General features: G+C 48.5%; 6 protein-coding genes across 11 annotated transcripts; 4 read left to right on the top strand and 2 right to left on the bottom strand.

Annotated features, from left to right (window-relative positions):
• Window positions 1-717: 717 nt before the first annotated feature.
• On the top strand, window positions 718-2,844 carry LOC108023663 (la-related protein 7). The gene is made up of 2 exons (XM_017093284.1): window positions 718-1,064; window positions 1,131-2,844. The coding sequence occupies exons 1-2, from the start codon at window positions 794-796 to the stop codon at window positions 2,642-2,644; spliced, it is 1,785 nt and encodes a 594-aa protein (XP_016948773.1). The 5' UTR covers window positions 718-793; the 3' UTR covers window positions 2,645-2,844.
• Window positions 2,845-2,906: 62 nt separating this feature from the next.
• On the bottom strand, window positions 2,907-4,156 carry LOC108023664 (TM2 domain-containing protein almondex). The gene has a single exon (XM_017093285.3). It carries the CDS (start codon window positions 4,044-4,046, stop codon window positions 3,162-3,164), a length of 885 nt encoding a protein of 294 aa, XP_016948774.1. The 5' UTR covers window positions 4,047-4,156; the 3' UTR covers window positions 2,907-3,161.
• A 506-nt stretch (window positions 4,157-4,662) lies between these two features.
• Window positions 4,663-7,679, top strand: LOC108023709 (dual specificity mitogen-activated protein kinase kinase dSOR1). 2 transcript variants are annotated; one of them, XM_017093338.3, is made up of 4 exons: window positions 4,663-5,189; window positions 6,102-6,741; window positions 7,002-7,328; window positions 7,405-7,679. In XM_017093338.3, the coding sequence occupies exons 1-4, from the start codon at window positions 5,080-5,082 to the stop codon at window positions 7,516-7,518; spliced, it is 1,191 nt and encodes a 396-aa protein (XP_016948827.1). In that variant the 5' UTR covers window positions 4,663-5,079; the 3' UTR covers window positions 7,519-7,679. The 2 variants fall into 2 exon arrangements, with proteins under 2 accessions (XP_016948827.1, XP_016948828.1); XM_017093339.3 differs by having other exon boundaries at window positions 6,111-6,741.
• A 605-nt stretch (window positions 7,680-8,284) lies between these two features.
• Window positions 8,285-14,116, top strand: LOC108023597 (kelch-like protein 5). Of its 2 annotated transcripts, XM_017093203.3 has the most exons (6): window positions 8,285-8,928; window positions 10,610-11,653; window positions 11,713-11,920; window positions 11,977-12,099; window positions 12,169-12,405; window positions 13,765-14,116. In XM_017093203.3, the coding sequence occupies exons 1-6, from the start codon at window positions 8,669-8,671 to the stop codon at window positions 13,855-13,857; spliced, it is 1,965 nt and encodes a 654-aa protein (XP_016948692.1). In that variant the 5' UTR covers window positions 8,285-8,668; the 3' UTR covers window positions 13,858-14,116. The 2 variants fall into 2 exon arrangements, with proteins under 2 accessions (XP_016948692.1, XP_016948693.1); XM_017093204.2 differs by having other exon boundaries at window positions 12,169-14,116.
• Window positions 14,117-14,552: 436 nt separating this feature from the next.
• Window positions 14,553-17,672, top strand: LOC108023500 (synembryn). 2 transcript variants are annotated; one of them, XR_007765994.1, is made up of 3 exons: window positions 14,553-14,744; window positions 14,818-17,149; window positions 17,228-17,672. XR_007765994.1 is itself a non-coding variant. In XM_017093035.3 (2 exons), the coding sequence occupies exons 1-2, from the start codon at window positions 14,664-14,666 to the stop codon at window positions 16,477-16,479; spliced, it is 1,743 nt and encodes a 580-aa protein (XP_016948524.1). In that variant the 5' UTR covers window positions 14,553-14,663; the 3' UTR covers window positions 16,480-17,672. The 2 variants fall into 2 exon arrangements, 1 of the variants encoding a protein (XP_016948524.1); XM_017093035.3 differs by having other exon boundaries at window positions 14,818-17,672.
• A 307-nt stretch (window positions 17,673-17,979) lies between these two features.
• On the bottom strand, window positions 17,980-26,207 carry LOC108023498 (extracellular signal-regulated kinase 7). Of its 3 annotated transcripts, none has more exons than XM_050890490.1 (9): window positions 25,613-26,207; window positions 25,399-25,471; window positions 23,156-23,486; window positions 22,660-22,850; window positions 22,396-22,602; window positions 22,178-22,324; window positions 21,771-21,867; window positions 21,235-21,686; window positions 17,980-19,720 (listed from the first exon to the last, which is right to left on the bottom strand). In XM_050890490.1, the coding sequence occupies exons 3-9, from the start codon at window positions 23,240-23,242 to the stop codon at window positions 18,019-18,021; spliced, it is 2,883 nt and encodes a 960-aa protein (XP_050746447.1). In that variant the 5' UTR covers window positions 23,243-23,486; window positions 25,399-25,471; window positions 25,613-26,207; the 3' UTR covers window positions 17,980-18,018. The 3 variants fall into 3 exon arrangements, with proteins under 3 accessions (XP_050746447.1, XP_016948521.1, XP_050746448.1); XM_017093032.3 differs by having other exon boundaries at window positions 25,399-25,545; XM_050890491.1 differs by lacking the exons at window positions 21,235-21,686; window positions 21,771-21,867; window positions 22,178-22,324; ... (3 more) ...; window positions 25,399-25,471; window positions 25,613-26,207 and adding an exon at window positions 19,984-20,290.
• Window positions 26,208-27,111: the final 904 nt, after the last annotated feature.

Here is a 27,111-nt window from a genome sequence, read left to right on the forward strand (position 1 = left end):
TTTTCTTAACTCTGGTTAAAGCCAAATGATATATCATTTTATAAGAACATTTCTGCAACAACTCCGCCAAATTTTTTGAAAATGCCCCTGCCTCGCAGGGCGTAGAATTTAGCGATATTGACTCATAGAATACTGACGAGTTTCATTTTAATTCGAACTTATAGTTTTAAACTTATTTCGCGTTTTATCAATCCAAATATTCCATGACAAAATTTCTTTTGCGCGCTAATTGATGAATAATCATTTATATACTATTGCAAACCTAACTAACATTAACATTTACAAAATCCTCTCCTTCCTTCGAACAACTAATTTACCCCATTAAACTTAAGAAATTTGTCTCGCAATAAAATAATTAATATCCCCAGTTGTTAGCTCTCTTATAATAAGTTATGTCAAAGTTGTACATTGAAAGTTTGTTTTGCAATAAATAAATAAATTTGTATTTATATGAATACGATAAGCTGTTCGGGTTTTTATAAATTTATTAGTTGAATCGAGTACATAAATTCATAATTTGAGTTTTTAAGATTAAGACGCTTCGAAATAAATATTTTAATAGTTACAAGTTTACACATATAACGTGTTAGTTCATAAAAATCTAAAGTTTTCGGAAAAAAAAAATAAAAAAAAAAATTATGAAAGCCGATATTTACATCTATCGATAAGCAAAGTTCAAATACCTGTCCACTCTGGAATTTGCAGCTACACGGCGTTGCCAGATGGTTGAGAAAGCAAAAACCAATTGAAGTAGTAAATTCCAGCAATTAAGTTAGTGTTTTACCGGCTTGAAATGGCTGCCAAAAGCACTGAGAAAGAGAAGGGCGAGGGCCAGGAGCCCACCACCCCGGCGGAGAAACCAGATCCGGCCGCATCCACTGATCCCGAAGGGCAAAAGACCAAGGAACCGGCAACGGAGGACACAACGCCGGCCAAAAAGGATGGAGGCCGCAAGAGGAAGCGCCACTTGTTCAACTCCATTCGTGGCCAAATGGAGTTCTACTTTGGCGACGCTAATTTGAGCAAGGATCGTTTCCTGCGCCGCTTTGTGGAGCAGGATCCATGTGAGTATAGAGTAACTAGGGTGCTTCCACAGCCCAAACACAACATTCATTGGGTTTCCTTTTTAGATGTACCATTGGAGATCTTCCTCACCTTCAACAAAATCAAGACGCTCACCCAGGATGTGCAGCAGATAGCCAAGGCGTTGAGCAACTCCCAGCTCCTGGAGCTGGACGAGACCAAGCTAAAGGTGAAGCGCAGGACCAAGCTCCCGGATCAGCGGGATGTTAATGGCAAAACTCTGTACGTAGAGGCCCTGCCCGCCAATGCCACCCACGATTGGCTGAAGGAGGTGTTCAGCCGCTACGGACCGGTGGCCTACGTTTCCTTGCCCCACTATCCGGGTACCAAGAGGATCAAGGAGTTCGCCTTCATCGAATTTGAGAAGAGCGGCTCCGTGGAGAAGGCAGTGAAGGCTTTTGCCCAGGTTCAGGGCGTTTTGTCCGTGGAAACCGATCCTGGCGAGCTGGCCAGCGTGCGCTCATTCCAGCAGCAGCAGCAGCTGCAACAGAAAGCGGAGCAACCGCAGGAGGAGGCCGACTCGGTGGAGCCGCCCAAGCGAAACCTTAAGAGGGAGGCTGGGGACAAGGATCGCGAGGAAGGGCAAGATATAAAGCGTGTCAAACTGGAGGAGGACCAGGCCAACGAGACCTCCACAGCGGAGGAAACATGCAGCGAAACGGATGCGGAGGCCACGGCAGAGGCTTCCGAGCAGGAGGAAAAGACAGAGCCAGCCGAGGGCGATGGTGCGGCCAAGAAGCGTCGTCGCAAGCGAAAGAAGAAGGCGATTGTGGACAAGCCAAACATTGAGCCCAGTGCCCTGGAGCTCAAGGTGCTGCCCAAGACCAGTTGGAGCAGTCTGCGCAACAAGTACTTGAATCTACAGCGCCGCCTGGTCAGCGAGGCGAAGAGCAAGCTGTGGCGGGAAAATCACCCCCAGAATCAGCAGCACCATCATCACCAGCCGCACCACCAGAACCATCTCAAGCCCTCACAGCTGCCCGAGGCGGCCAAAGAGGAGGAAACCGGAGGCGAGGTGCCAAGCGACGGCGGCGAAGCTGCAGCAGATGCCGTTCCAGTGCCAGCCAAGCGTCGCAAGGCTGTTCACAAGATGAACATGAACTTCTACGGCGCCGGCGGCGTGGAATCCACGAAATCCGAAGAGCCTTCGCATGAACGCACGCCCCTCTTTAAATACGAGCCCGGACTGATTGTTGAGTGCTCTCTCCTTGAGCCCTGCACCAATGTGAAAGAGTTTAAGGCTGACATGCGCCAGTATCCAGATATTAAATATGTGGATATCAAGGAGGGGGATGTGGTGGCCCAGCTGCGTGTGGCCACTCCTTCTGCCGCGGAGGAACTGGTGCGCCAAGTCAGTTGTGCAGAGAGGCAGCTAAAGGTGCTATCCGGCCAGCAGGAGACACTCTATTGGCGCAAAATCGAGCAGGATCGCGAGGCGAAACTGTCGAAAAAGGTGCGTGTTCAGCAGAAGCGCGGTCGCGAGAAGGTCTCCAAGCTGCTGGCCAAGCACATCAAGTTCGATGAGGGCGATGATGAAGTGCAGGCGGCCGCCATGGATTGAGGCATCCGTTGGTGAGTCCAGTTGTAGAATCTACCAGCTGTACGGTTTCAGGAAACAATCTGAATCTTAAAAATAAGCAAAGAAGCGCAGAGCAATAGCAGTAGTACACTTAATGATAGAAGAAAATGTTTGTGAAGGAATATAATTTTAAAAACTGCCAAGAGAAATGAAACAATAAATCTGTTGACTTAAAAGAACCACCAACACATATTTAAGATTTCTCGTAGACTTATGATCTTTCAGGAAAATGAAAGAGATGACGATAAGTTAAGTTATTTTTTTATTGGTACGATCAAAGAATAATATAAAGTATATTTGCCAGTGTGCTAGTTAAGAAAATCGAAAAAAATATATTTAAGGAGTATAGTTTCTAATTTTGTATGTACAGTCTTAAAGTATACAATGGTTAAATATGCTCTCGTATTTATGTACATGATAATGGAACCATTTAGCTCATGGCCTATGCTTTTGGCCTAGTCTTTCCAACGTTTTTAAACCCCAGTCCCTGTACCCCAACTTATATGTAAAGTGAGCCATCCGCTGGCCCGAGGTAATGCATGGAGATGAGCAAGACATCGATGATGGTCCACACGCCGAGCCCTCCGAAGCTGAACAGCTTTCCAATCCCCTCCTGCCAGTGCCCCAAATAGAATCGATCGGCGCCAAAGCCGCCCAAGGTGAGGCTGATCAGCAGGGCAGTGCTCCAGCGATAGCCCTGTGTCCAGTTGCAGCGCAGGTTGCGGGTGAAGGATCGATTGCCCAGGCAGAGCACGTCCTGGTGCACGGTGCAGTTGGTGCGGAAGGGCTTGTCCGACGCCGAGTTGCAGCTGGAGCGCTGGCCGCAGCTCTGTTGCCACAGCTCTGTTTGGTAGCAGTAGCGGCAGTTCATCTGCCGCTGGAAGCTTCGCTCGCCCTGGCACTGCACGTTGTTAATCACCTCGCAGGTGACGTTCACGTCCCGGCCGTAGAGGCAGCCGTGGTTGTAGTTGCACCGGATGCAAGGGAACTGCAGGCGATCGCAGGGCGTGTCCTTGTCGTACGGGCAGAGCATGTTGTTGTTGCTGTTCCCGTTGCTGCTGGTGCCGGCGCTGCTGCTGTAGGCGGTTATGTTGTCCAGGAGGCCGCCCGATGCTCCCCCTCCCCCTCCTCCGCCTCCGTTTCCGCCGTTTTTGGCCGCCCCGCTGGACACCACCGGTGGCACATACACCTCGTTCTCATTTGCATTCCCATTGCCATTGCTCGCATTGCTGTTGTCCTTGTGATCTCCCTTCGCGTCCGACAAGTCCATCTGGTTGCCCCCGCTGGCCGTCTCGCTGTTTCTGATCCCCGTCAGCACGAAGATCATGATCAGGACAAATGCCGACCGCCTGTTGATGACGATGCACTGGCGCTGAAACCTCATTTTGGCCAGATAAAGTGGATGGCAAACGGAAATGTTATTGTTTTGTTCTGGTTCACTGTTGTGGGGTTGTGGGGGTGCTGGTGGCAGTGTATGACCGTCCACGCGCGGCTCGAAAATACCAACCGCGAAGGGAAATCCATTTATAATTTAATATTTGTAATGGATCAAGACTAAGGAATTCGGGAGCGTAAGCAAAACGTTGTAAAATAAACTTGTTTTTTTTCTTTTTTTTTTTGCATATATTTCCCAAAAGTTTATTAATAACAATACATTACTAATAATTTATTCACATTTATCTTATAAACATTAAGTGTTTTTATAATGCTAAAAATAAGTTAAACTGCTCATACATACACTACTTGTAAACAGAGATCATTAAAACTGTAGGCTTTTAGTTCTTCAGATATTATTTCTTTGCTTAAGTTTTGTTAATTTTTTTTTTATTTTTCTTTAATTTAAAATATTTGTTTTATTCCCCAAATGTTAGTTTTTATTAAACAGGGAACCTTAAATCCCCAAAACGAGCAATTTCCATCGGTAACCAAAAAAAACATCGATTACACCCTAAGAAATATCGATATTACCGATTTCCTCACGCCCATCGATGGCTTCGCTGTTGCTCCACCGCTAGCATCTGCAAAAGTAAAAAAAACCAAGAAGTCGGCAAATTTTTTGCAGCCGCAGTTTTTGCAAAACTTATACAGACTTCTCGTTTGTTATTGGTGTTAGAAACTAACTCCATATCGAGTGTGCAAAAACCCGGGGCAAAACAGTGCAAATTCACAAGCGGCTGGAACGAACACGGAACTTTTGCTCTGGGCCTCCGCCTCAACCCCCCTCGCCGACGCCCCTCGCCCCCTACATCCCCTCTGCGGACGCCGCTGTTCGTCGTCGTGCGCTTCGTTGTTGTTGTTGTTGTTGTTTCTCTTGGACAGCTCCAAAAACCGTGTTTTCTTATTTTATATTGTTTTTGTTATTGTTGTGATCTATAACTTATCGGCTGGCACGACGGCTCCTGCGACTATCTAGCGTAATGTCGAAGAACAAGCTGAACCTGGTGCTGCCGCCGGTAAATACGGAGGCAACTGTTGCCGCGGCCACAGTGGCGCCGACGCCGCCGTTCAAAACCCCCTCGGGCACAGAGTAAATATGATACATATTACTGTTACATCCCCTTGTAGATTACTGGTTTTTTGGCCGCCCATGTAGCCCCCTCCCGCCTCTCCTGCCTCCTACCTCCCACCATTCCCGTTTTTGTTTATCACTTGGGAGTACTGTTATCCCCCAGGAAAGAGTCTGTGTCAGGTGGCTAATTAATAACGGGCAATTGATTGGCTCGAGGAAATACAAGCCGCCGAGGACGAAGAAGAAGGGGCGCAGCGAGAGAAAGCTCTCTTTGAGCTTGCTGGTGTGTGTGGTAGCTCTGGGACATGACGCACACACTCACCTACACAGCGCAGACAGTGAAGGGCACAAGAATAGGTGCTAAGCGAGCCATCTATAAAAAGGAAGGGATTATATGCGTAATACTCCGGAGAAAACTGACATTTATTAATTTCTTTAATTAACATCTCATTTTAATCAAGTCTCTGAATATTGCATTAAAAATAAGTAGTAAAAATGGGGAAAAGCTATATCTATGGACTATTGTCTAATGGTTGCAATCAGGTCACCCAATAAACTTAATTTAAATTAAAAAGAAGATAAGTGGTATCATTTAGACAAAAAAAATCAAAACCTTATGAGCCTTAGGAAAACCAAGCAACTTTTAAAACCAAAATATCTCTGGTATGATTATAGGGATATGAATGAAATAGATAAAAAAATGCGCAAGTTTGAAAAGTGGTTCGTACTCAGCACCGGAATGTAGGCAATGATTTTTTATGGTTACGATACGATCGGTTCAAAAGGCACGGTTTTAGTCAGTCCTCATATTACTAGAGAAGTAAAGCCCCTCCCTCATCCCATCCCCCACTTTTGAGTCCCCTCCCAATGCCTGCACATTATACATTTTCGTTTTGGTTCGCAAAAATTCATTAAGAGGTTAAATTAAAGCACACACAGTTTGCTGGGGAAGCCGAAGACGAGCATCGATGCGCTGACGGAGACGCTGGAGGGCTTGAAGATGGACGACACGGAACGCAAGCGGATCAAGGTGTTCCTCAGCCAGAAGGAGAAGATCGGCGAGCTGTCGGACGAGGACCTGGAGAAGCTGGGCGAACTGGGATCCGGAAACGGCGGCGTGGTGATGAAGGTGCGCCACACGCACACACACCTGATCATGGCCAGGAAACTGATCCACCTGGAGGTGAAGCCGGCGATCAAGAAACAGATCCTGCGCGAACTGAAGGTCCTGCACGAATGCAACTTCCCGCACATCGTTGGGTTCTACGGCGCCTTCTACAGCGACGGAGAGATCAGCATCTGCATGGAGTACATGGACGGCGGTTCGCTGGATCTCATCCTCAAGCGGGCTGGTCGAATACCGGAGTCAATTCTCGGCCGGATCACTCTGGCGGTGCTCAAGGGGCTCAGCTACCTGCGCGACAAGCATGCCATCATCCACCGGGACGTGAAGCCGAGCAATATACTCGTCAACAGCAGCGGCGAGATCAAGATCTGTGATTTCGGCGTCTCTGGTCAACTGATCGACTCGATGGCCAATTCCTTTGTGGGCACCCGCAGCTATATGTCGGTAAGTGGTCGACAAGCTTATGAGAAGATATAAGGGGTTCCTAAAGTACAATGCGACCTATGCTAGAGGTAGTTATTGATCATGTGTCAATAAAACATGAGATTTTATGGGATTCGAGGGAGAATCTTCTAAAAATGCGTCAGGGAATGGACTGCATGTGCATTAAGAACAAAGCACCCAGTTGTATATACATGGATGTAAAACATATCAAACTATAAGACATTTATATGACTTACTTGCTTATGGCTCCTTTGTTTCAGCCGGAGCGACTGCAGGGCACTCACTACTCGGTACAGTCGGACATCTGGTCGCTGGGCCTGTCGCTGGTGGAGATGGCGATCGGCATGTACCCCATCCCGCCGCCGAACACCGCCACCCTGGAGTCGATATTCGCGGACAACGCGGAGGAGGGCGGCCAGCCGACGGACGAGCCGAGGGCAATGGCCATCTTCGAGCTGCTGGACTACATTGTGAACGAACCGCCGCCTAAGCTGGAACACAAGATCTTTTCCACAGAGTTCAAGGACTTTGTGGACATCTGCCTGAAGAAGCAGCCCGACGAGCGGGCCGATCTCAAGACCCTACTGGTAAAATCACTCATCGCCAGCAGCACGTCGCAATTTCTGTAAATATACATAAGCTTTTCCTCCTGCTCTTTTGCAGAGTCACCCGTGGATTCGCAAGGCGGAAGTGGAGGAGGTGGATATATCCGGCTGGGTGTGCAAGACAATGGATCTGCCGCCGTCGACGCCAAAGCGGAATACGTCGCCGAACTAGATGCAGATTCAGATACAGCTGCAGCTGTATTCCGGCCCCGATCTTCCCCCTCCCATATCCGCATTTGCTCTTTGTTCAACGTCCCGTTGACGCCGGGCAAAACAACTGAACTATTATTATTATTAAAACGAAAATAAAGAAATCGAAGTCATACCATGTAAGGCGGGCGATTCTTTCGATATGGTTGGGGAGGTTATAATGCACAGATGTTCCTGATCACAAAATTATTTAAATACGTTTGGGTTTTCTAAAGATTTTAGTCAAAAAAAGCATGCATCGATTTTTGTATTTATAGATTTTGGTAGTTGCATGCTTTAGGAAGGTTTCACAAATTGGATGTTTTCCAGTATTTGCTTAGTTTTTGGAAATATTTATGTGGCCTAATATTGAAACAAAGAAAGAAAAACATTCGAAAAACGCCAAGCCCGCTTCAGCTTTTGCTTTAGAGCTTCGTATTTATAGCAACCTTAGAATTATGTTTTTGGTGAATACTAAAAGTACTTTGTAAATGTGATGAAATAGTAATTTTCAATGCGTTTCTGTGTTTTAAAATGTTATCTTTAGTTTTAGCATCTGTATTTAAAACATTTCTCGAGCTTCAAGAAATTTAAACTATTTTAAGAAATATTTACTTTGGGAATTCCCCTTTAAAATAAAATACCGATAGTATTTTCCAGTGTGCTTAAGTATATGTTCGTGAGCGGCAGCACGGTCACACTCAGTGTGACCAGAGTGGAGCACAACAGCTGAGCATTTTGTATATAAACACTTAACTAAACACACACACACGCGCAGTAGGCAGCTTGATAAGCGATTTACAGTTACAGATCCAGCACGCAATTCAATTCCCGGCCAATTGAGACCATTAAAAGAGCGAGCGCGGAGCGGAGGCGACACCATCACCAGAGCCAGCACCAGCACAAGCACACACACGGGCAGACAGAGAGAGGCACTGCAACAAGACTCGGCGTTCTTTGTTGCAAATTACCGTTGGGCCCCCACTCCGCGCCTTCCAACGCCAACCCCTTCCACTGGGCCACCGGTCCACGGTCCGCGATCCGCCAGCCAGTAGCTTCCAGCCAGTGCTCCGATGCAGACGTCTCGCTGAGAAGGCAACAAATCGCTGGACTGGAAAGGAGCAAGCAAAACCATGTCGGCGGTGAACCAGAAGGAGAGCCCCAGCCGAGACTCGACGGCCTCCACATCCGGCCACATCTCGATGCTGGCGGACAACACGCTGGAGTCGCTCTCGCGGGACTACAGCCTGGGCAGCCTGAACTCGGCGGGCAGCCAGGACGAGTTCTTCCGCTGCCGCGACCATGCGGACAACATCCTCAAGCGGATGCAGCTCTACGTGGATAGCCAGCAGCTCTGCGATGTGGTCCTCATCGCGGGGATCGATGGCAAGAGGTGAGTGCGGGCGATCTTGATAAGTGGTATTACCCTGTGGCCCTCCGTCTGGGCTGGCATCGCAGGAGAGCCAGGGGTAGGGATCGTGGAAGTGGAACTCCGTTTCCCCATTGCCCATTCCCTTCGCCCTTCCACGGAGACAAAGGAATGGAATATGGCATTTCAAATTGGAAAGTTCATTAGCAATTCTCTCCCGCTTCCTCCTTACCCCATTGCTATCCCCAGCTGACCTTCGCTTAAGTTCTTTGTCTGCTCTCTTGGCTGCGCTGTCCCAACGCAATTTCAACAGTAAGCACTCACACGCACTCACACGGCGCACAGTGGTGGGCAAGTCATTAGCGCTGCGCAGGCCCGCATCCAGGAAATGCAGCAGCGGTCAAAGCAATAGCACCCGTGGAGCCACGACAAATACAGCTGGCCTTAAAGGGAATGTTTAAAAACCTACTATTTGCACAAATGTTTATATTAAAAGGAGTTTATCTTGGTTCAAAATATCAGATACCCCATTTACATCACCTTACGGATGGTATCATATGTTTGTAAAAGCGATACCCTTTCCAGCTAACTCCTTGAATATTATTATTATTTACACTACACAATTTAAAGAAGCAAACAAAAAATATTCCACTAGTTGTGGAAATATATTTCAGATTGATGTTTTATCGCAACATTGACTTGAACTTGTAATGTTTTATTTACCAGACAGCGTTTGTTATTGGCTGGCTTTTAATTACATTATTGTTTATGACACAGTCATTTGCAATTTGTTTTGCTTATCGAAAGATATGCCGATAAGCAGACTTATTTGTTTATCATAAATATCGTAGTAAAAAGCAGTGGATAAACTAATTTGAAGGTTTATTGAACTGGCGAAACCAGCAACGCTTATAGTTTTTCGTAATATTAAAACTAAAACTTAAGACTTCAATTTAGAGATACCTTTAGTAAAAGCGAATAAGAAGACAAAATTTAAGATGATATTTTCATTTGACCTTTGCTGTGGCGTGAACCTTGCCGCAGCAGTGCAGAAAGAGAGAGAGCAGCAGAGATCCCGATCACGACTCCGAGCTCCGAGCTCCAGAGAGGGGCCCCCATCCCCATTTTAATATGCTTTTTTCTTCCCGAACAATGGCAATGCAACGCAACAGGGGAATTTATCCGTCCCAAGTCTAAGGAAACAAAGACGAAGACAGAGAGCACGCAAGATATAGATATACCGATTTGCGATCCGAGTGCAGTTGCAGCTCTATTTGATTTCTTCACCCGCTCGCTGCACTCAACCGGTTTTGGATCGTGAAAACCTGTCGATCTGTGCCATGGTAAACAAAGGGAAAAGAACCCGCAGTCCTACAGTTTCGGCAGCAACAATAGTGCCACAGTGATCACTCGAAGTGGTGAACTAATAAGAGTGGGACAAATTCAGACTAAAGAATGTCAGAGGATCATAACATTTTATTTTGATGTACACTTGAAATTAATATTTTCTTTACTGATTTAGAAGTTCGCATATTCTGTGAAAAATCGTTTTACCTGCAGTCAGATTTTGACAAAATGCCTAGATCCGCATTTCCCAACTACCCACGGTTATTTACTACTTAATAAAAAATGACCAGAAAACCAGAAGACCATTCCAAAATGCATGTAGTCAATGATAAATATCTATTAAATTCATTCCTTTCAGGGTTCCTGCCCACCGCCTGGTGCTATCGGCGTCGAGCGCCTACTTCTCGGCCATGTTCACGGGATCGCTGCGCGAGACCAAGGAGCAGGAGGTGACCCTCGGCGAGGTCCACGGGGATGCACTGCACCTGTTGGTGCAGTACTGCTACACCGGCTTCATCGAGATGCGCGAGGACACAGTGGAGACGCTGCTGGCCACCGCCTGCCTGCTGCAGCTGACTGCCGTGGTCACCGCCTGCTGCAACTTCCTGGCCCGCCAGCTCCACCCATCCAACTGCCTGGGGTTCGCCTTCTTCGCGGAGCAGCAGAGCTGCACCACGCTGCTGCGCCTGGCGCAGGCTTACACCTGCCAGTACTTCATGCAGGTGTGCCAGAACCAGGAGTTCTTCCAGCTGAACGCCGATCAACTGGGCAAGCTGCTGTGCAGCGACGATCTCAACGTGCCCTCCGAGCAGGATGTCTTCCACAGTCTGATGTCGTGGGTGCGCCACGATTCCGCTGCCCGTGAGCAGCACATCCCCGAGCTGTTGGCCCTGGTGCGACTGCCCCTCCTGCAGCCCGCCTTCATCATGGATCACGTGGAGAACGTGTGCAACGCCAACGAGTGCCAGCAGCTGGTGATGGAGGCCTTCAAGTGGCACCTGATGCCCGAGCGCAGATCCCGGATCGCCACCGAGCGGACCACGCCACGCAAATCCACAGTGGGCCGCCTGCTGGCCGTCGGCGGAATGGACGCCCACAAGGGCGCCATCAGCATCGAGAGCTACTGCCCGCGCTTGGATAAGTGGACACCGTGGAAGCACATGACCGGGCGGCGCTTGCAGTTCGGTGCCGCCGTCATGGAGGACAAGCTGATCCTCGTGGGCGGTCGCGACGGCCTGAAGACCCTAAACACCGTGGAGAGTTTGGACCTGAATACGATGGCCTGGGCGCCGCTCAATGCCATGGCCACGCCCCGCCATGGACTGGGCGTGGCGCTGCTGGAGGGACCACTCTATGCGGTGGGTGGTCACGACGGATGGAGCTACCTGAACACCGTGGAGAGGTGAGAGAGAGATCAGGAGTTAAGTAACCATGCAAGAGTGAATGTTGAACCCCTTCCAGATGGGACCCCTTTGCCCGCACTTGGAGCTACGTGGCGCCCATGTCCTCGATGCGATCCACCGCCGGCGTGGCTGTCCTGGGCGGTCGCCTGTATGCGGTGGGCGGACGGGATGGCTCCGTCTGTCATCGCTCCATCGAGTGCTACGATCCGCACACCAACAAGTGGAGCCTCCTGGCGCCGATGAACAGACGACGCGGCGGCGTGGGTGTGAGTATCACTGCATATCCCTAGTGATCTTTTGTAGAAACTCCTTTAACATCCAGGTGACAGTGGCCAATGGCTTCCTCTATGCCCTGGGTGGCCACGACTGTCCAGCTAGCAATCCGATGGTCTGCCGCACGGAGACAGTGGAGCGCTACGATCCAGCCACCGATACCTGGACACTGGTGAGCTGGGCTGGGATCAGGGATTCCATCTACTCGGTTCTGATCCTTATGATCTTTGTCATCCCACAGATCTGCTCACTGGCCTTGGGCCGGGATGCGATTGGCTGTGCCCTGCTGGGCGACCGCCTCATCGTCGTCGGCGGCTACGATGGCAACCATGCGCTGAAGAGCGTGGAGGAGTACGACCCGGTGCGCAACGGATGGAACGAACTGGCGCCCATGGGTTTCGCCAGGGCCGGCGCCTGTGTGGTGGCCATTCCCAATGTCATACCACCGGCGGCCCAGCAGCCGCCGCCCAGTGCTACAGTTTAGTCTAAACCCACTCCACTTTCGGTTGCAGTGTAGGCTCGTTGAATGCATCGCTAGTGGGTTCGGTTTACGGATGTGGGCCAAATCTCCGGGTTAACAGGCAGCTTTTTGGGAACTATTGCATTTAACAACCAGCCAAACTTTCACTTTACTAGCTCAGGCTTGAGTTAACTAGATATTTCTGGCTAAAAGATATGATGCCTTTACCTAATGATATGTAGTATTCTGTTTTGGTTTAGTTTTGTGGTGTACCATTCCATAAATTATTAGTTTACTTATATATGCAGATCCAAATGCACTGTACATCTCTCTTACATTTTAAACTTCAATTGTCATTCCATTTTTGCAAAAATAATTGCCAAAATTATGCAATGTTATTACTTCTTTTGGGTAGTCAGCATACATATATATGTACATTATCCATAGTAATTTAAAGAGCACAAGTATTTCCTACATTTCCATTGAAAACCATCCTAGGTTTAGAAAGGTAGTTTTTTGAGTAGCTGCACCTCCTGAAGGCCTGAAAGCGATGCACTTAGCGAAAACACTGCACCCAGTTTATAGTAGTTGTTGTTACTGTTGCCGTGAGCTGCTCGTGGTTGTTGCTCGTGTTCCCTAACCCGGAAAGTTCTTGAAACGCAGCTCACCCTCGCCTCGCCTCGCCTCGCCTCGCTCTCGTCTGTGTTCTGTCATGATTCCCTGTGGTATGGCATACACCCAGTATTCACCAACTTCCCACACGCCCAGCACTCCCTGTACTCCCTGTAAACCCCCACTTTTCGGCTGCTATCTAGGACTAAGTAAACTAAAACCGTATGATAATGATAACAAAGACCCGGAGAAATCTCATAGGTTCTAAGAAGTGCATGCTGCGAGGCTTCCAATCTAAAATCGACCCCTAGTTGTAATTAAACCACATATTTCACCCGATCCTCCAGAGTCTGGGCAGTCTCCATCCCGCTCACCCCCATGGTGACGTACGCTTCACACGCCGCATGCCATCTCGCTCGCACCGGTGATGGGCCCACACTCCATTCCATACAACATAATTCGTAATATCCTAGATAAGACTGCGCCAAGCCAAATTTCCAACAAAATTGCTCATTTTGCATGTGAAGTGTGCAGACCATCAAAAAACGAAAACAATCAAAAAGACAGCTGCAATTGCTTAGTTTTAGTTAGTAAATACGCTGTATTCCATGGAATGAATCAATTTCGACCTGCATCGTCATTTTGTACCGATATTCCTAGTAAATCTAGATGTGTGTTTGTGCGTACATCGAGCATCTATTTCTAATTGTTTTTTATGTTTTATTTCTTTCTTTCCCTTTCCCTTCGATTGCATTTAAAATAAAGAAAAAGAAGAAGTGGAAGCCAGTGAGATTGGATCCAATCTGCTATAATAGGCGTCCCAGATCTGTCGAGTTTGTCGACTACTATAACATGTAAATGCAAGACAGACAAGACAACAGACAAGCAAAACAAACTAATAACGTAAACTATAAACATTAAGCCAAGCTACAAGAAACACAAGAAAACGTAAAAAAATAAAAGAATCCAAATATTACGTATTATTTTATATTTACACATATATATATTTTTACACTAAACTTACACTGCATAATGTTTACACTGGATATGTATTTTTTGTAATAAAAGCGAAAATAAAACAGATATTTCCCAGCAAATGCAGGTTTAACTTCGAAAATTGTGTGGTTTTTCTGTTTAGACAGTTTTCATTGGGTATGGTTTTAAACCAATATTTCTAATACCCAAAAGGGTACCCAAAAGAGTAGTCCGATTTGTTTGTTTTCACATCGAAAAAAAAGATAAAAGATATCAGCACTTCGAAAAAGTATAGGTATTTCAAGAGTCAAAAAACAATTGTTTTATGACGATGTTTTCAACGAAAGTGATACAGCAAAAACTCGGCCATTTGCGCAAAGCCTGATTTTATTCATATTTCCCGTCAATTTTTAGTATCTGAATTGCTGCCGTTGAAATTATTTACTTATTTTTGCAAGGTCATTGAATTATGTTAAAATAAAAGCATTATTTTTGTGCATTTAAACATTTCAAAAAGGTATCGCGCTCAACCGATACTTGTGTAACCTCCGATAGTCGAGCAGTCCGGCAACGCCGCATGGTATATTTCAACGGTGGCGACGGGGTCACACTGGAGGAAATTAAAAAATTAATTTAATTAACCCAAAGGACTTAAAAGGCACCCTCAACGTACGGCCATCGCTGGCGACATGGAAGCGGATCACCTGAAACGTCTGGAGGCCAAGGACGCGGAACACATCGCCGCCATCCTGGGCGAGTTCAACACGAAGGTGAGTAATCCCGCAGAGAAACCCGATGATTAAGACCCCTGGGACCCCTCCCTTTGGCAACTTTCGTACGCAGAACGCGGACCTGCTGGTCTTCGACAGCTTCCGCACGGACAACCTGTGGCACGAGCTGTGGCTGGCCATCTTCGGCATCCTGGAGGACCAGCGGCTGGCTCACCTGCACACGCAGTGCCTGAACACGGTGAGGATTCTCACTCGCGACGAGTTTAGCCTGCAGACGAACTACATCGAACAGGAGGTGAACACGCTGCTGCGGCTGGCCAGGATCGATGCGGGCTCACTCAAGCTGCCGGCCACCCCTGACGAGCTGAAGCAGCAGGAGCGCGAGGAGCCGCCCAGTCAACTGGACGAGCCCAGCCAGGCGCAGTCGGAGGTGATAGCCGAGGCACTGAAGTGCCTGTGCAACCTGGTCTACCAGAGCTCCGACTGCCGGCGCCAGTGCATGCGACAGCACTGCCTGGACGCGATCCTCAAGCGGGTGGCCTCCTCCATGCGGCATCCCTGCGCCCTGGAGTACTACGACATGAAGCTGCTCTTCCTGCTCACCGCCCTGGAGCCGGCGGCTCGGTCACGCCTCCAGATCGATCTCAACGGGCTCACCTACATGACCAAGTGGCTGGACGACAAGCTGGGCGAGGAGGTCGCCGGCGAGGAGCAGCTGAACATTATCTGCGAGCTGCTCAAGGTGATGTTCAACGTGACCAGTGCCCCGGACAAGAGTCCCAACGAGTACGAGATCCAGAGCTTGCATTTGACGGGAGTGCTGCGCGAGCTGCTCCTGCGCTTCGGAGACATGGCCACGGACAAGGACCGGGCCGTGGTCACACACGCCATCAATCTGCTGACTAACATCTCGGGCAGCTGCCTCACCGAACTCACCCTGCGCTGCTCCAACGCCGAAGTGGAGTCCCTCAAGGAGAGGGAGCAGGACAAGGTTAACGAGAAGGCTAAGGAAAAGGATTTAGAGGCGGGAGCCCGGGCCAAGCCGCTCCAGTGTTGCTCCCAGTGCTTCGAGAAGCGCAATGTTCACTGTCTGGACATTCTGCTCCGCTATCTGCGGCAATCCCTGGCCCAGCAGGAAGCCGAGGCCAGCTCGCACGAGCTGCTCTCGCCGGTGCTAACTGTGCTGGTGAAGTGCGCCCGCAGCGACCGGGTGATGCGTCACTATCTACGCCAGGAGATCCTGCCGCCGCTGCGGGACGTGAGCCAGCGACCGGAGATTGGCGAGGAGCTGCGCAACCATCTGTGCCGCTTCCTCACACTGCCCGCCATGATTCTGCGCGATCTGTCCGCCGAGCTGCTGTTCGTGCTGTGCAAGGAGGACGTGGGACGGATGATCAAGTACACCGGATATGGCAATGCGGCCGGACTGTTCGCCAAGCGGGGCATACTCGACTGCCGGCGGGTGGAGGGCGCCGACTACTCCTCCGATAGCGAGGACAGCGACACCGAAGAGTACAAACAGCAGCAGCAGGGCATCAATCCCGTGCTGGGCTGCGTGGAGCCGCGCAGCAGGTCGCACCTGGACGATATAAGTGAGGAGCAGAAGGAGTACGAGGCCCTGCAGCTGGTCAATCTCATCGAGCAGCTGCGTCAGGGCGGGATAGTCAAGCCGGCGCTGATCGACAAGGATGGACGGCCGCAGCCGCTGGAGCACATCCTCCAGCTGCAGGAGGAGCTGCCGCAGCAGCAGATCGACCAGAAGCGGAAAACCTAAGCCCAGAACGAGTCCCGGGATCTGCTATGGCACAACTTCCAAAAAGCTACCAAATAATCACCCTAAACTGCATTTATTTAATAGGTCTACTATCAAATGTGGCTTTGAATGTGTTCCAGAAGCAGAATAGCTTCTCATTGATTTCGCTTCAGTGCTCTGTATTATCTGTCGGTAAAATTAAGGATCGAATTGTGAAATTTAGTTGAATGGTTACCTCTAAACACTGCTCCGAGAACATCTCATTATAATCCACATTTTTGTATTCGAAAACGAAGTATTCTCCTTTGGATTTCCATGCAAGCTATAAGTACTTAATCTTTTAGTTCGGAAACGATCTGTCTTCTAAATGTTGTAGCTAAACTGCCTATTATTGCTAGTGCTAGCTGAAATCACTATTATCCATGGTATTGCCAAATTTGTAGAAATATGCCACTTTACAAAACTATTAGCCACTAGTTGGCCCTGTTCTCTTTGCCATTGCTTTGCTCAGCAATTTGGAGTTGACACCATAGCATCCCAACCCGTAGATAATGTGCCGCTGATCGGATAACTTAATGCAAAACAATCGTTGGGGTCTTCCAATTCGGGGAGTGGGGAGCAGATCAACACACACGAAACGAAAAGAAACCAAAACTGAATTATATACAGACGATCGCGCATCGATCAACAGGTAGGCAAATCTTTGACTAATCTCTGTAGCCCTAAGTGCATGTATTTATAAAATCCCACTCTTACACTTCGACCTAAGTACGGGCTCGAGGAAAGGCTCCCGCGCAGGTTCTCCGGGAACTGGGAACTGTCTTGTAAGACCCACATACTTCACTCCCGATGCTCGAATCATAAACTCTACGGTAACTCTAAGATCTAGCTGTACCAACCACAAAGTGAGGCGCCCCTGGCCGTCACTCATCCCATATTGTTTGTATCCAAAGCTAATCTATGTTGTAAACTCCGCGTCAAGAGGGTAAGGAAAGGATTCCAAAACTTTTTAAAAGTCACGTGTCTTTGATCTATATACAGGAAGTCCTATATAGAGCTTTATTGTGTTCAATTTGCTATAGCGATAGAGACCTATATACAACATACATCAGAACGCAGTAATATTTGTTGCCGTTAATGTGTGTGCGAGTCTTAATGTGCGTCTATCCTAAGCTTAATAATAAATCAATCAACTTCTTGCTAGATCAATCGAACCACCTAGTTTGCTTACCATTGGGGGCGAATCTTCGGAAATGCATACATCTTTGTAACATGAGGCAATGGGAAGGCATTAGATGTTGGATGGACGCTATTTGACCCTCCATTGAAGGATAAAAAAGATTAAAGGATATGTGAGGATCTACCTCCTGATACCTCCTGTGAAGAAAATATAAAACATTCTTCACAGGGAATAATATACTAGGCATGGGCCATACTAACTTCAAAACTGTTCTCAAGTATGAACCTAACGCTATGTCAAGGGACCCCTAACCAAATCCCCAGAAGATTACGCGGATTGACTTATGCACGTGCGTATATATTGCGTCAAGACTGCGACAATTAGCCAAGGACAGTTCCGCTGACTACTTGAGAGAAATTCGCCTCCTGGATGTCGCTCTCGCGCAGCCGCATGGGATCGTAGCGGGGACCACTGGTGGCCTGGTGGTGGTGCACCTTGTGGTGGAGGCCTAGGGCCTCGTGCTGCTTCCTGCAGGCCTTCAGCTGGGCCTTCAGCTGCTCCTGCCGCAGCCGGTGCTCCTCCAGGCGCTCCTCCAGCTGGCGGGTCTTCTCGTTGCGCTCCGGGTGCACCGGCTGGTCCCTCTGCCTCCGCCGCGCCTCCTCCAGCTGGGTGTACTTGGAAAAGTAGTTGGCGTGCTGCGTGTGGTGCGGTTCGTTCCGCTCCTGGGACAGCTCCGACCCGGACTCGCGCCTCCCGCTGTCCGGCGAGGAGGAGCCGCTGTCCGCCGCCTGTTGGTTGAAGGGAAGATAGCAACTGGCCCGGTACACATTGGCCAGGTCGGGGATGTCGAACTCGTTGGTGTCGTCGCGGGCCAGGAACTCTTGGAGCTGGCGCTGCCGCTGCTTTTGCTGCTCGCGGCGGAAGCGCTCGAAGGACTGGGAGCCGGGATCCCCACTGCCCTCCGGCAGCGGCTTGCCATCCTCCTCCTCCTCCGGCTCCGAGTCCTTGCGGGGCTGCAGTTTCTTGAAGTGGTAGCGCAGGTTATTGTGGTTGAGCAGATCCTGGTGGTTCTGGACGAAATTCACCAGCTGCTCCTTGCACTTGGCCATCTCGGCCTCGAGGTGGTTGATCCTCTGGCGATAACAGACGCCCACGCCCGCGTAGAATATGTCCGTTTTGTCCGCCCCCTCCCGCTCCGCCGGCATAGATTCGCCGCCCTCCCAGTCCTTGTCCTGGTTCTTGTTCCTCTTCTTCTTCCGGGTGAGCTTCTCTACCTTGCGGGCAATGTCGCTAAAGGCCTTGGCCGTCGCCTCCTGCTCGGCCATCTCCTCGAGCTGCTCGCGCTCCTCGGCCATCAGCCGGAGGTTCTCGGCCACGCGTCGCCGCTGTAGATTCTTGCGCTCCCGCTGCCGCCGCTGCATCTCGAGCACCCGCAGCTTCTCCTCCTGGATCTCCAGCCGGCGGCGCTCCATTTGCTCCTGCGGTGTGGCCGCCTTCTCCTTCCTGGCGAACTCCGTCTTGAGGGCCTTCTCCCTGGCCTTGACCTCCTTGCCCAGATTGGATCGCAGCGTCCGATTCCTCTGCGGGGGCGTCGACTCCTGCCCCTCCCGGACACTCTTCGCCGGGGAACCGTCGGTGGGAGTGGTGGTGGTGCTGTTGGGCATCTGGGCCTGGAGCAGGGCATCCATGTGGGCCTTTGCCTCGGCACGAAACTTGCCCTGGGCCTGGACCTGCGTCTGCCATGCTGTGGGCTTCTTGCGCGGCACGGTGGCCGCCACGGCGGCCAGTTCCCGCTGAAACACCATCCTGTTCTGCCGACACTTGGCCAGGTGCCGCTCGGCCAACGACAGAGCTGCTGTGGACATAGCAGGTGTAGACGAGGGAGCCTGGGCGGCCGGCGGCTCTGTTCGGATGCCATCCTTGGAGGGGGGACGCGGCTTGGGCAGGGACGAGCAGGAGGATGGGGCCACCGGCTGGAACGGCTTCGTCTGCTGGACGATCCTGCGGGTCAGGGTGTTCGTCTCCGGCTGATGCAGCTCCATCGTCCTGTCCGCCTGGCTCGGCTGGTTGGCACTCAACGTCCTGGGGGAGGAAGGGGGATGAGTGGGACACAGGTGATTCTCCCGCCGGGGAGGTGGTAACTCAAAACAGGGTCTACGGTTGGGTTGGGTTCGGTTGGGTGTAGTGTGCCTTCTCTAGGGAACTAAAATGTGGTCTACCTTAATACCTATTCTAAGGAACTTGGAATCACAAGATCGTTTAAGGGTGATATTACAAACATTTTGATTATATCCATGTAGTTCATAGGGAGCTTATCTAATACGGTTCTTAGTCAAGGTACATACCTGGACAGGTTCCAGGTGCACTGCATCCTGGAGTCCGGTTCCAGTTCCATTTCGATGACATCCCCACATATTCCGTTGTCACCAGACAAAAACTAACACACACACACGTTCACTTCCGGAAACTTCCGGTCAACTGACATATCGGCAAGGTCATGAATTCAAAGCTAGAACTAATTGGGAATTAGAGCACCTACTAAGATCTTTAATTTTAATTAAATTTACAAATGGCCACGTTACCTACAAAGTTTGTTGAAATTTAGGAAATGACCACGTCATTGGTACTGCAAGCATTATTAATTTTGAAAAATGGAAAGAGGTAATAGCACCTAGGTCATGAATTTGGAGCTAGAACTAATTGGGAATTATAAAAACTGACTAAATTATTCGATGACGTGGTAAATTTTTATGAAACTTATAAAATATTCGACAAATGCCAGCGTCGTCGCTTATGTTAATACTGTTAATTTAAAAACGATTCCCCGAGGGGGTGAAAGTTTCTGCCGACGAATGCTTGGAGATTAGTAGGGATGGCATCGTACTGAAGCTGGAAGCAGTGCATCTATAGCCTCTAATCTTATGTACCTTACTTTAAATAGGAGCTTAAATTAGGTAATATTTAAAGTATTGCTTACACCCCTTTTCCTCCTTAACCTAGAATAATTATAATCTAGTATAAGTTTAGACAGGTCCAGATTAATATTTGCTATGTGATTTCTGTAGGACAATTGTTATAATTTATATACAGAAATCGTTAATATTAAACTTTCTAGCAGTACATACGTAACACTAAGCTTTTGATCTAAATATACTGCTACCATACAACAAATAAAACGGGAACTGTGACCCAAGCATCTAGACTTGTTCTACAAACGATATAGTGGTCCTTCGGTCTTCTAGCTAAGGATTACTACTCCTATTTAGCCTGGTGTTCTATTGGCTCTGGCCCGGATTGAGGCGTTTAGGATGCGGCTGTCGGTGCCTCGAGCGATGCAGTCGCTCCTGCAACGGGCGCTTTTCCTTCTCCGCTGACTCCGTGGAGTCCTCACGCTCCTTGGAGGTGCCCTGCGGCCGGAGATCGAACGTGGTGGTGGTGTGGGAGTGGGTGATGGTGGCCGTGGAGGTGGCTCGCCTATGCTAGGGACGGCGGTACCTGGAAGAGGGGACGAGCAGCTAGAGAAGCTCCACCAGCCCTCCCCGAACGACGGCCCCCAACCAGCAAAGATCCCAACCCAAGATCCCCGGGGAACTCACCTGGTCCGCGAAGCCACTCGCTGGGGCTTCGTGGAGGTCTCCCGGTTGCTGGACGGCGTGGCGTTGCTGATCGTCCGGGCACTGCCCCGCGACTCCCGGCCCACCATGTCGTACAGGCTGTTCCGGTACTGGTCCACCCCGTAGCGAACGTCGTCCTTCAGCGGCGGATGGATGTCCACGCGCAGCTCCATGTCCGCGGAGGCGGTCCGGAAGCGACTCACGTACGGGTGCTGGATGGCCGCCTTGGCCGTCAGCCGGCCGTGGGGATTCAGGACCAGGAGGGCCTTCACCAGCGAGATGGCGTCGTCGCAGCAGTTCCTCAGCATCTCGTCCAGCGAGTGGCGGCGGTCGCGGTGGATCTTCTTGCTCAGTAGGGCGGTGCCGAAGCTGGCTCCGATCGACTCGATGTCCCGCTGGGTCACGTCCGGCAGGGCCAGCACGATTTTCTCAATCTACGAGTTTGATTATTTCAAGATCTGTGGATCCGAGTGCAGTGAAACAAACATCGGCGGCACTTCGCTCGCCGAAGTCCTCACCTGATTGACAGTGCTGGTGCCTTGGAATAGGGGCTTCTGCCTTATCATCTCGCCCAGAATGCAGCCCAGACCCCACATATCAATGCCTTTGGTATAGCTAAAAGAATGTTTTAAGATAGTAATATTTCATTATTTAACTTCTTTTATTTTCTACTACTTTTATATTTTACGGGCTACGCCTCATAAAAGGTCCGACGATCACAACAGAACAAATTAAAGGTATTTCTCAGTTTTGTATTCTAAAACCACACCCTATTTAGGAATACTTTTCTTATAGTATACCATTCCGGTCATGGGGTTATCATAGGAGAAGTATGGATCCGCAGATCAAAATTGAGTTAACGGATTTTTAAGATATTTACCTTCGATGGGGAATAAAACTGTTGTTGACCCTGTAGAGTACTCACTTTCGACTGGCCACTAGAATTTCGGGGGCGCGATACCATCGGGTGGCCACGTAGTCCGTCAGCATGCCCTGGTGGTCCATGTCATCGAACTCGGCCTTGCGCTTGGTGGAAAGCGTGCGGGCCAGACCAAAATCAGCCACTTTGAGTCTGGGAAAAGACATACGGAACAGATGTACGGTTGACCAGGTGACCGAGAGTGGCTACCGCCCAGCAAGTACCTGCATTTACTGTCTATCAGTATGTTACTGGGCTTCAGGTCCCTGTGGATGACGTTGCCCGAGTGCATGTACTTGATGGCATTGATCAGCTGGTACATGACGAACCGCTTGTGAATGTCCTTGAGGACGTCGCCCTTCTTGATCACGTTGTGCAGGTCGCTCTCCATGAACTCGAACACCAGGTAAAAGTCCAAGTTGTTGCCAGCTCTGCGGGAGTGTAGGGAGTATTTATATATATTTCAAAGGGTTTCCGGGACCACCTACTTGAAGACGTCCATCAGGCGAATAATGTTGGGATGGTGGCGAAAGGCTCGCAGGAATATCACCTCGCGGTAGGTGCGCTGGGCATCGGTTTCATCCCGGAATGCATCAAATATCTTCTTCAGGGCCACGGTGTCCTTGTTTCGCTTATCGGTGGCCTTCCAAACGATGCCATAGGCACCTTTACCCAGGCGCTAAAAAATACATATTGTTTTACTTCGATTAAGATATGAGACCTTGGAAATCCACCACACTTTTAAAATGAATGCCCTGCTAATGTAGAGCGTGGATTAGTACTAAATTGAACTTTTCTTAAGTCTGGATACAAAAACGAAACTCTTTTTACAGAACTATTACTAATTTCTCCTTAACCAATCAATGCAAAGCCTACATCTTTGGTTAAATGATTCAACAACATTTTAAATGTATTTTCAACACAAAATGTGCATGATTGAACGTGCTTGGACATGACTTCTTTCTGACCAGAATACGGTCTCACCTTTCGGACATCGAAGATGCGCTCCACATTTTGGTCCAGCTCATGGATGCGACGCTCGTGAGCGGGAACGTTGTGTTGGTGGGCCATTGGCTGTTCCTTCTCCTTCTCCCGCTCCTTGACCTTGTCCTTGTCCCTGTCCTTGTCCCTGTGCCTGTCTTTGTCCCGGTTTTGGGCCCTGTCCTTGCGAACCTCCTGCTCGCCGGGATGCTGGAGCTTCTTCTTCGCCAGCTTCGAAGTGACGCCGCACCACCAGCTTCCCGGACTGGCGACCTTTCGGAGCACTCCACCCTGCAGGGCAAGCACTCGACGGGTCCACCACGCGGCAGCTTCCCTGCGGGATGTTGAGATGGAGATCTGCGGTTACAACTAGCTGGCATCCACAGCCACGTGCACATCCACCTCCACTGCGGCTGCTGTTGTTGCGCGTGGCTGTGGCAGTGGCGCCCGAGTGGTTTTGCGGCTCCAACTGGAGCATCTGGGGCCCTCGTCCTCGCGTGCTCGCTCCCATATGCAAACGGCATGAAGTATGTAAAATAAAATTAAACGGCAACAAAAGTAATGCCAAACTCCACAGACGAAAAAATGTGGTGGGGAGATATTGCCCATAAATATAGTTTGAAAATTCGATAAATTTGAATTTTTATAGGAAGATATCTTTAGGATTGTAAGAGATCTGAATCTAAAAGACGCAAAGTTTCCGGCAGCTAACAAGCCAGATGATTGATCGCAATTATTTTTCGGCAGATTCTAAAAACTAAACCTTTTCCGAAATTTTTTCTTTTTTTTTTTGCGAAAATTAGTAAAACCTGGTAAGTTAGAAATTTTAAAGCAAGTTTTTTTAAAAATATTTAGCGACTTGATTACAAATATTATTTCACCAGAATTTAAAAAACCAATTTGTTTCATCTTCAATTAAAAATCAACATTGATGGGGTACTGGGATCAATCAAATGGACTTCTTTTGCTAGAAAGGATCACTGTTTTTTCTCTCTGCATGCAAATGCACCGGAAACGGAACAACGGCCATAACGGGAGCACAAATAAAAGCGAGAAAAAACAGCAAACGAATAAATAAATCGCGAGACGGACCTGATTGAAACCGAATTATTGTTAGATCGATCGGGCAGAAGGCGAAAGCGAAAACGAGAGCCCCAATGGGATGGCCTGGCAAAGCCTACGGTGGACCCTCAAGTGCCCAGGGCAACGTCATGTGACAGTGGGACCTCGCCAGAGCTAACCAAGCCGAAACATTTGTCTATATGGCTTCATAATTGATCTTATCTTGTTAACGAAACATCAGTACTGTAACTACATATTACGGCTGGTCACCTGGTACTATAAATCTACGGTTTTTGTAATAATTGTTCATAGATTCATCGATTGTAAGGGGTAACAAAATTTAGACATGCCTTTTATAAGACATTTTTAGCGACTCTCCGGGCTAGTAAATGTACTAATTAAATGATGATCTACTATCTCTCAATCTCAATTCATATATCTGTTTGAAAGGCCACTGCTTTTAACAATAAAATATTAAATAAATAAGGCGAAGCATGGGGTGTTCGCTGTATTACTACTGCTGTTACTTCGCCTACTTCAGTTTTGGTTGCTTTTATTATTGTTGCTGCAGGAAACGCCGCAAAACAATCAAATGGAAACACATGGCATGCAATCTGGCTGAGCCAAAATCACAAAGAACCTGGCAAATGAATTTGTTTAACAAATAAATAGGCACAAGCACACTCATATGGCAAAGGGCCACACAGGCCAACACGAAGCGAGCCAACACTAGCTATCTTGTACCACAAATATGATGTGATACTTGCTCAGCGAAGTGATATACCCTCTGAAATCCTGATCCCACAACAATGCCTCTTGAAATTTGAGCTCAAAAGGATGTTATATGCGCTGAAAAGTATGCTACTTAGTTGATGGGTCGCGCGCCTTGAAATGCAACCCTGTTATAAAGTTAACTAGAGCGAATAACTAGGTATACCTGCCTGGAAGATGTGTTGTATGTAATTTACAAAATACGAATTTCTTTTTTGGTACGGGTAAATAAAGATTTTCAACCGTACCTTTTGATAAATATATGTATACATGTGAGAGTAATCCTTATATACTTGGCAAAAGTAAGTGAACTCTGCAAAGCAGCTCTATGTTGGCTGGTGTATCCCCAAACTACGCCAGCAATGGAGCGATTGAATTTGGCACAAAGTTTTGAAGTGGAGCACGTCACTTACCCGTAGAGGAACGCAGATCCGTGGGAGGGGGCTCTCACTGGGAGGCGCCGGATATGTGGGGCTTTCAAGTCAACTGGCAATTCGCACAATAAAAATAAAAAATATATACAATTCCAACGCAACGCGAACCACAAGATGTAACCAGAACTGCAGGGGATCGGGGCTTCGGTTAGAACACCCAAATGTGTGGGCACACCTCCCTCCTCGAACTAACCTGCAGTCAATGTGGTGAGCTGTCCTCAAAGTGCGCCGAGAGGCAGTTCAGGACCTCGAACATGGAACACTAACGAAACGCGGAACACAACTGCCACACGACACAATCCTCTCTGGCTGATCCCGTTCCGAAGCGGAGTTCTGCCGAGCTCCAGATCTTCTCTCCTTCGGTGCTCGGCCGCCCACTCTCAGCTCCTGCTATAGTCCTGGGAATTTGTTGACAATTTACGTGGTTGCTGTTTTTGTTTATCGGCTCTGGTTGTCCTCTGGGCTTTTGTTAATGTACCGACTGGCCTTTCGGTTCAGCTGCCGCGACTTGAAAATTTAATGTTTCACTCGCGGACCACGCGCGTTTCAATTTGCACAGATTAATTGGAGGGAAATACGGATGTGTGGAATCGACTTAGAGCGGAGCGCGGGAGTGGATGCTGCCGCCGCCTGTCACGCCTCGGTTACGATTTTACAAAGTAAAAGATTCGAATCAAATACAAAAAAATGTGTGTGTCTGACTATGATGGGATCGGGTCGTGTGTGAAGTAGAAAAATTCCGGACTACAACTGGCATGATCGACAGCTCGTCTGTCGTCCGTCCGACAGCCACAAATCGCCACGACTACTTGCTCGTGTCGTGCGTAGATCCTATCCTATCCTCCGTTCCGCCTCCGGTTCGATTGCTCCTGCGACTGCACCCTTGCCCGGCACCTGGCGGAGGTCCTGCTCCCTCGATTCCGTTCCGTTTTAGAGGTCCTGCCGTTTCCATTGGTTGCCCCCGCCTCCTTCAGAAGTTTCCTGGTGGACCCTTGCTTATCATTCACCCCTAAATTACACTTCACATATTAACAATGATCTTTCCCTACTTGAACATAGCTATATATTAATTACAATGGAATAATCGGTGGATAAACGTTGAAAGCGTTTATTAAACTCCTATCTGATACAAAAATATACAGCACCTTCTGCAGGGGGTAATCAAGTTACTAATTATCAATGTATAATTCAATTTCATTACTTCCAAAAAAACGTACTTATGTAATCTCTTAAGGTCAAGTTGATTTATCTTGAAGTATAGAACTACCTGATTTCTCAAATGTACCCTGACATTTGTATACTATAGCTTATATCAATATTTTCTATACAACTTATAGATAGTTATATTATAAAATAAATATAATTTAATACGGCTAAGTATAAACCGAAACTAGCCCTTTATAAATACAGGAAAAACATTTAACAAAAAATAAACAAAAATATTATTTTTGCTTAAAAGAAGTACTTCATTCAAGAAGAACGCTGAACATTAAACTTAAGAAACACCGCTTATGTGCTATGTACTGTGCACTAGTTAGTGGTACAAAATATCCTTAGGATACTATCAGACAAGGTGAATGATTTCCCAGGGCGAGCTGGCCCTGCCTGGGCTTTCCCTTTTTATGGGCAGGTTGCTATCAATAAATGCATATTTGATGCTTAGTTTTCAATAACAAACATGGGCGTACCCCG

Source organism: Drosophila biarmipes, chromosome X (genome assembly GCF_025231255.1).
Source record: "Drosophila biarmipes strain raj3 chromosome X, RU_DBia_V1.1, whole genome shotgun sequence".
Taxonomy (NCBI): domain Eukaryota; kingdom Metazoa; phylum Arthropoda; class Insecta; order Diptera; family Drosophilidae; genus Drosophila; species Drosophila biarmipes.

Bases quoted from the DNA above. Each gene is read 5' to 3' on its own strand.
- LOC108023664 (XM_017093285.3), bottom strand. From the start codon at position 4,046: ATGAGGTTTCAGCGCCAGTGCATCGTCATCAACAGGCGGTCGGCATTT.
- LOC108023498 (XM_050890490.1), bottom strand. From the start codon at position 23,242: ATGGCCCACCAACACAACGTTCCCGCTCACGAGCGTCGCATCCATGAG. The intron at 22,851-23,155 runs GTGAGACCGTAT...TGTATTTTTTAG, and splicing joins GCATCTTCGATGTCCGAAAG to CGCCTGGGTAAAGGTGCCTA. The intron at 21,868-22,177 runs GTGAGTACTCTA...ACATTCTTTTAG, and splicing joins ATTCTAGTGGCCAGTCGAAA to CTATACCAAAGGCATTGATA.
- LOC108023709 (XM_017093338.3), top strand. From the start codon at position 5,080: ATGTCGAAGAACAAGCTGAACCTGGTGCTGCCGCCGGTAAATACGGAG. The intron at 5,190-6,101 runs GTAAATATGATA...GTTAAATTAAAG, and splicing joins AAAACCCCCTCGGGCACAGA to CACACACAGTTTGCTGGGGA. The intron at 6,742-7,001 runs GTAAGTGGTCGA...CCTTTGTTTCAG, and splicing joins GCACCCGCAGCTATATGTCG to CCGGAGCGACTGCAGGGCAC.
- LOC108023663 (XM_017093284.1), top strand. From the start codon at position 794: ATGGCTGCCAAAAGCACTGAGAAAGAGAAGGGCGAGGGCCAGGAGCCC. The intron at 1,065-1,130 runs GTGAGTATAGAG...TTTCCTTTTTAG, and splicing joins CTTTGTGGAGCAGGATCCAT to ATGTACCATTGGAGATCTTC.
- LOC108023500 (XM_017093035.3), top strand. From the start codon at position 14,664: ATGGAAGCGGATCACCTGAAACGTCTGGAGGCCAAGGACGCGGAACAC. The intron at 14,745-14,817 runs GTGAGTAATCCC...TTTCGTACGCAG, and splicing joins TGGGCGAGTTCAACACGAAG to AACGCGGACCTGCTGGTCTT.
- LOC108023597 (XM_017093203.3), top strand. From the start codon at position 8,669: ATGTCGGCGGTGAACCAGAAGGAGAGCCCCAGCCGAGACTCGACGGCC. The intron at 11,654-11,712 runs GTGAGAGAGAGA...AACCCCTTCCAG, and splicing joins TACCTGAACACCGTGGAGAG to ATGGGACCCCTTTGCCCGCA. The intron at 11,921-11,976 runs GTGAGTATCACT...TTTAACATCCAG, and splicing joins GACGACGCGGCGGCGTGGGT to GTGACAGTGGCCAATGGCTT.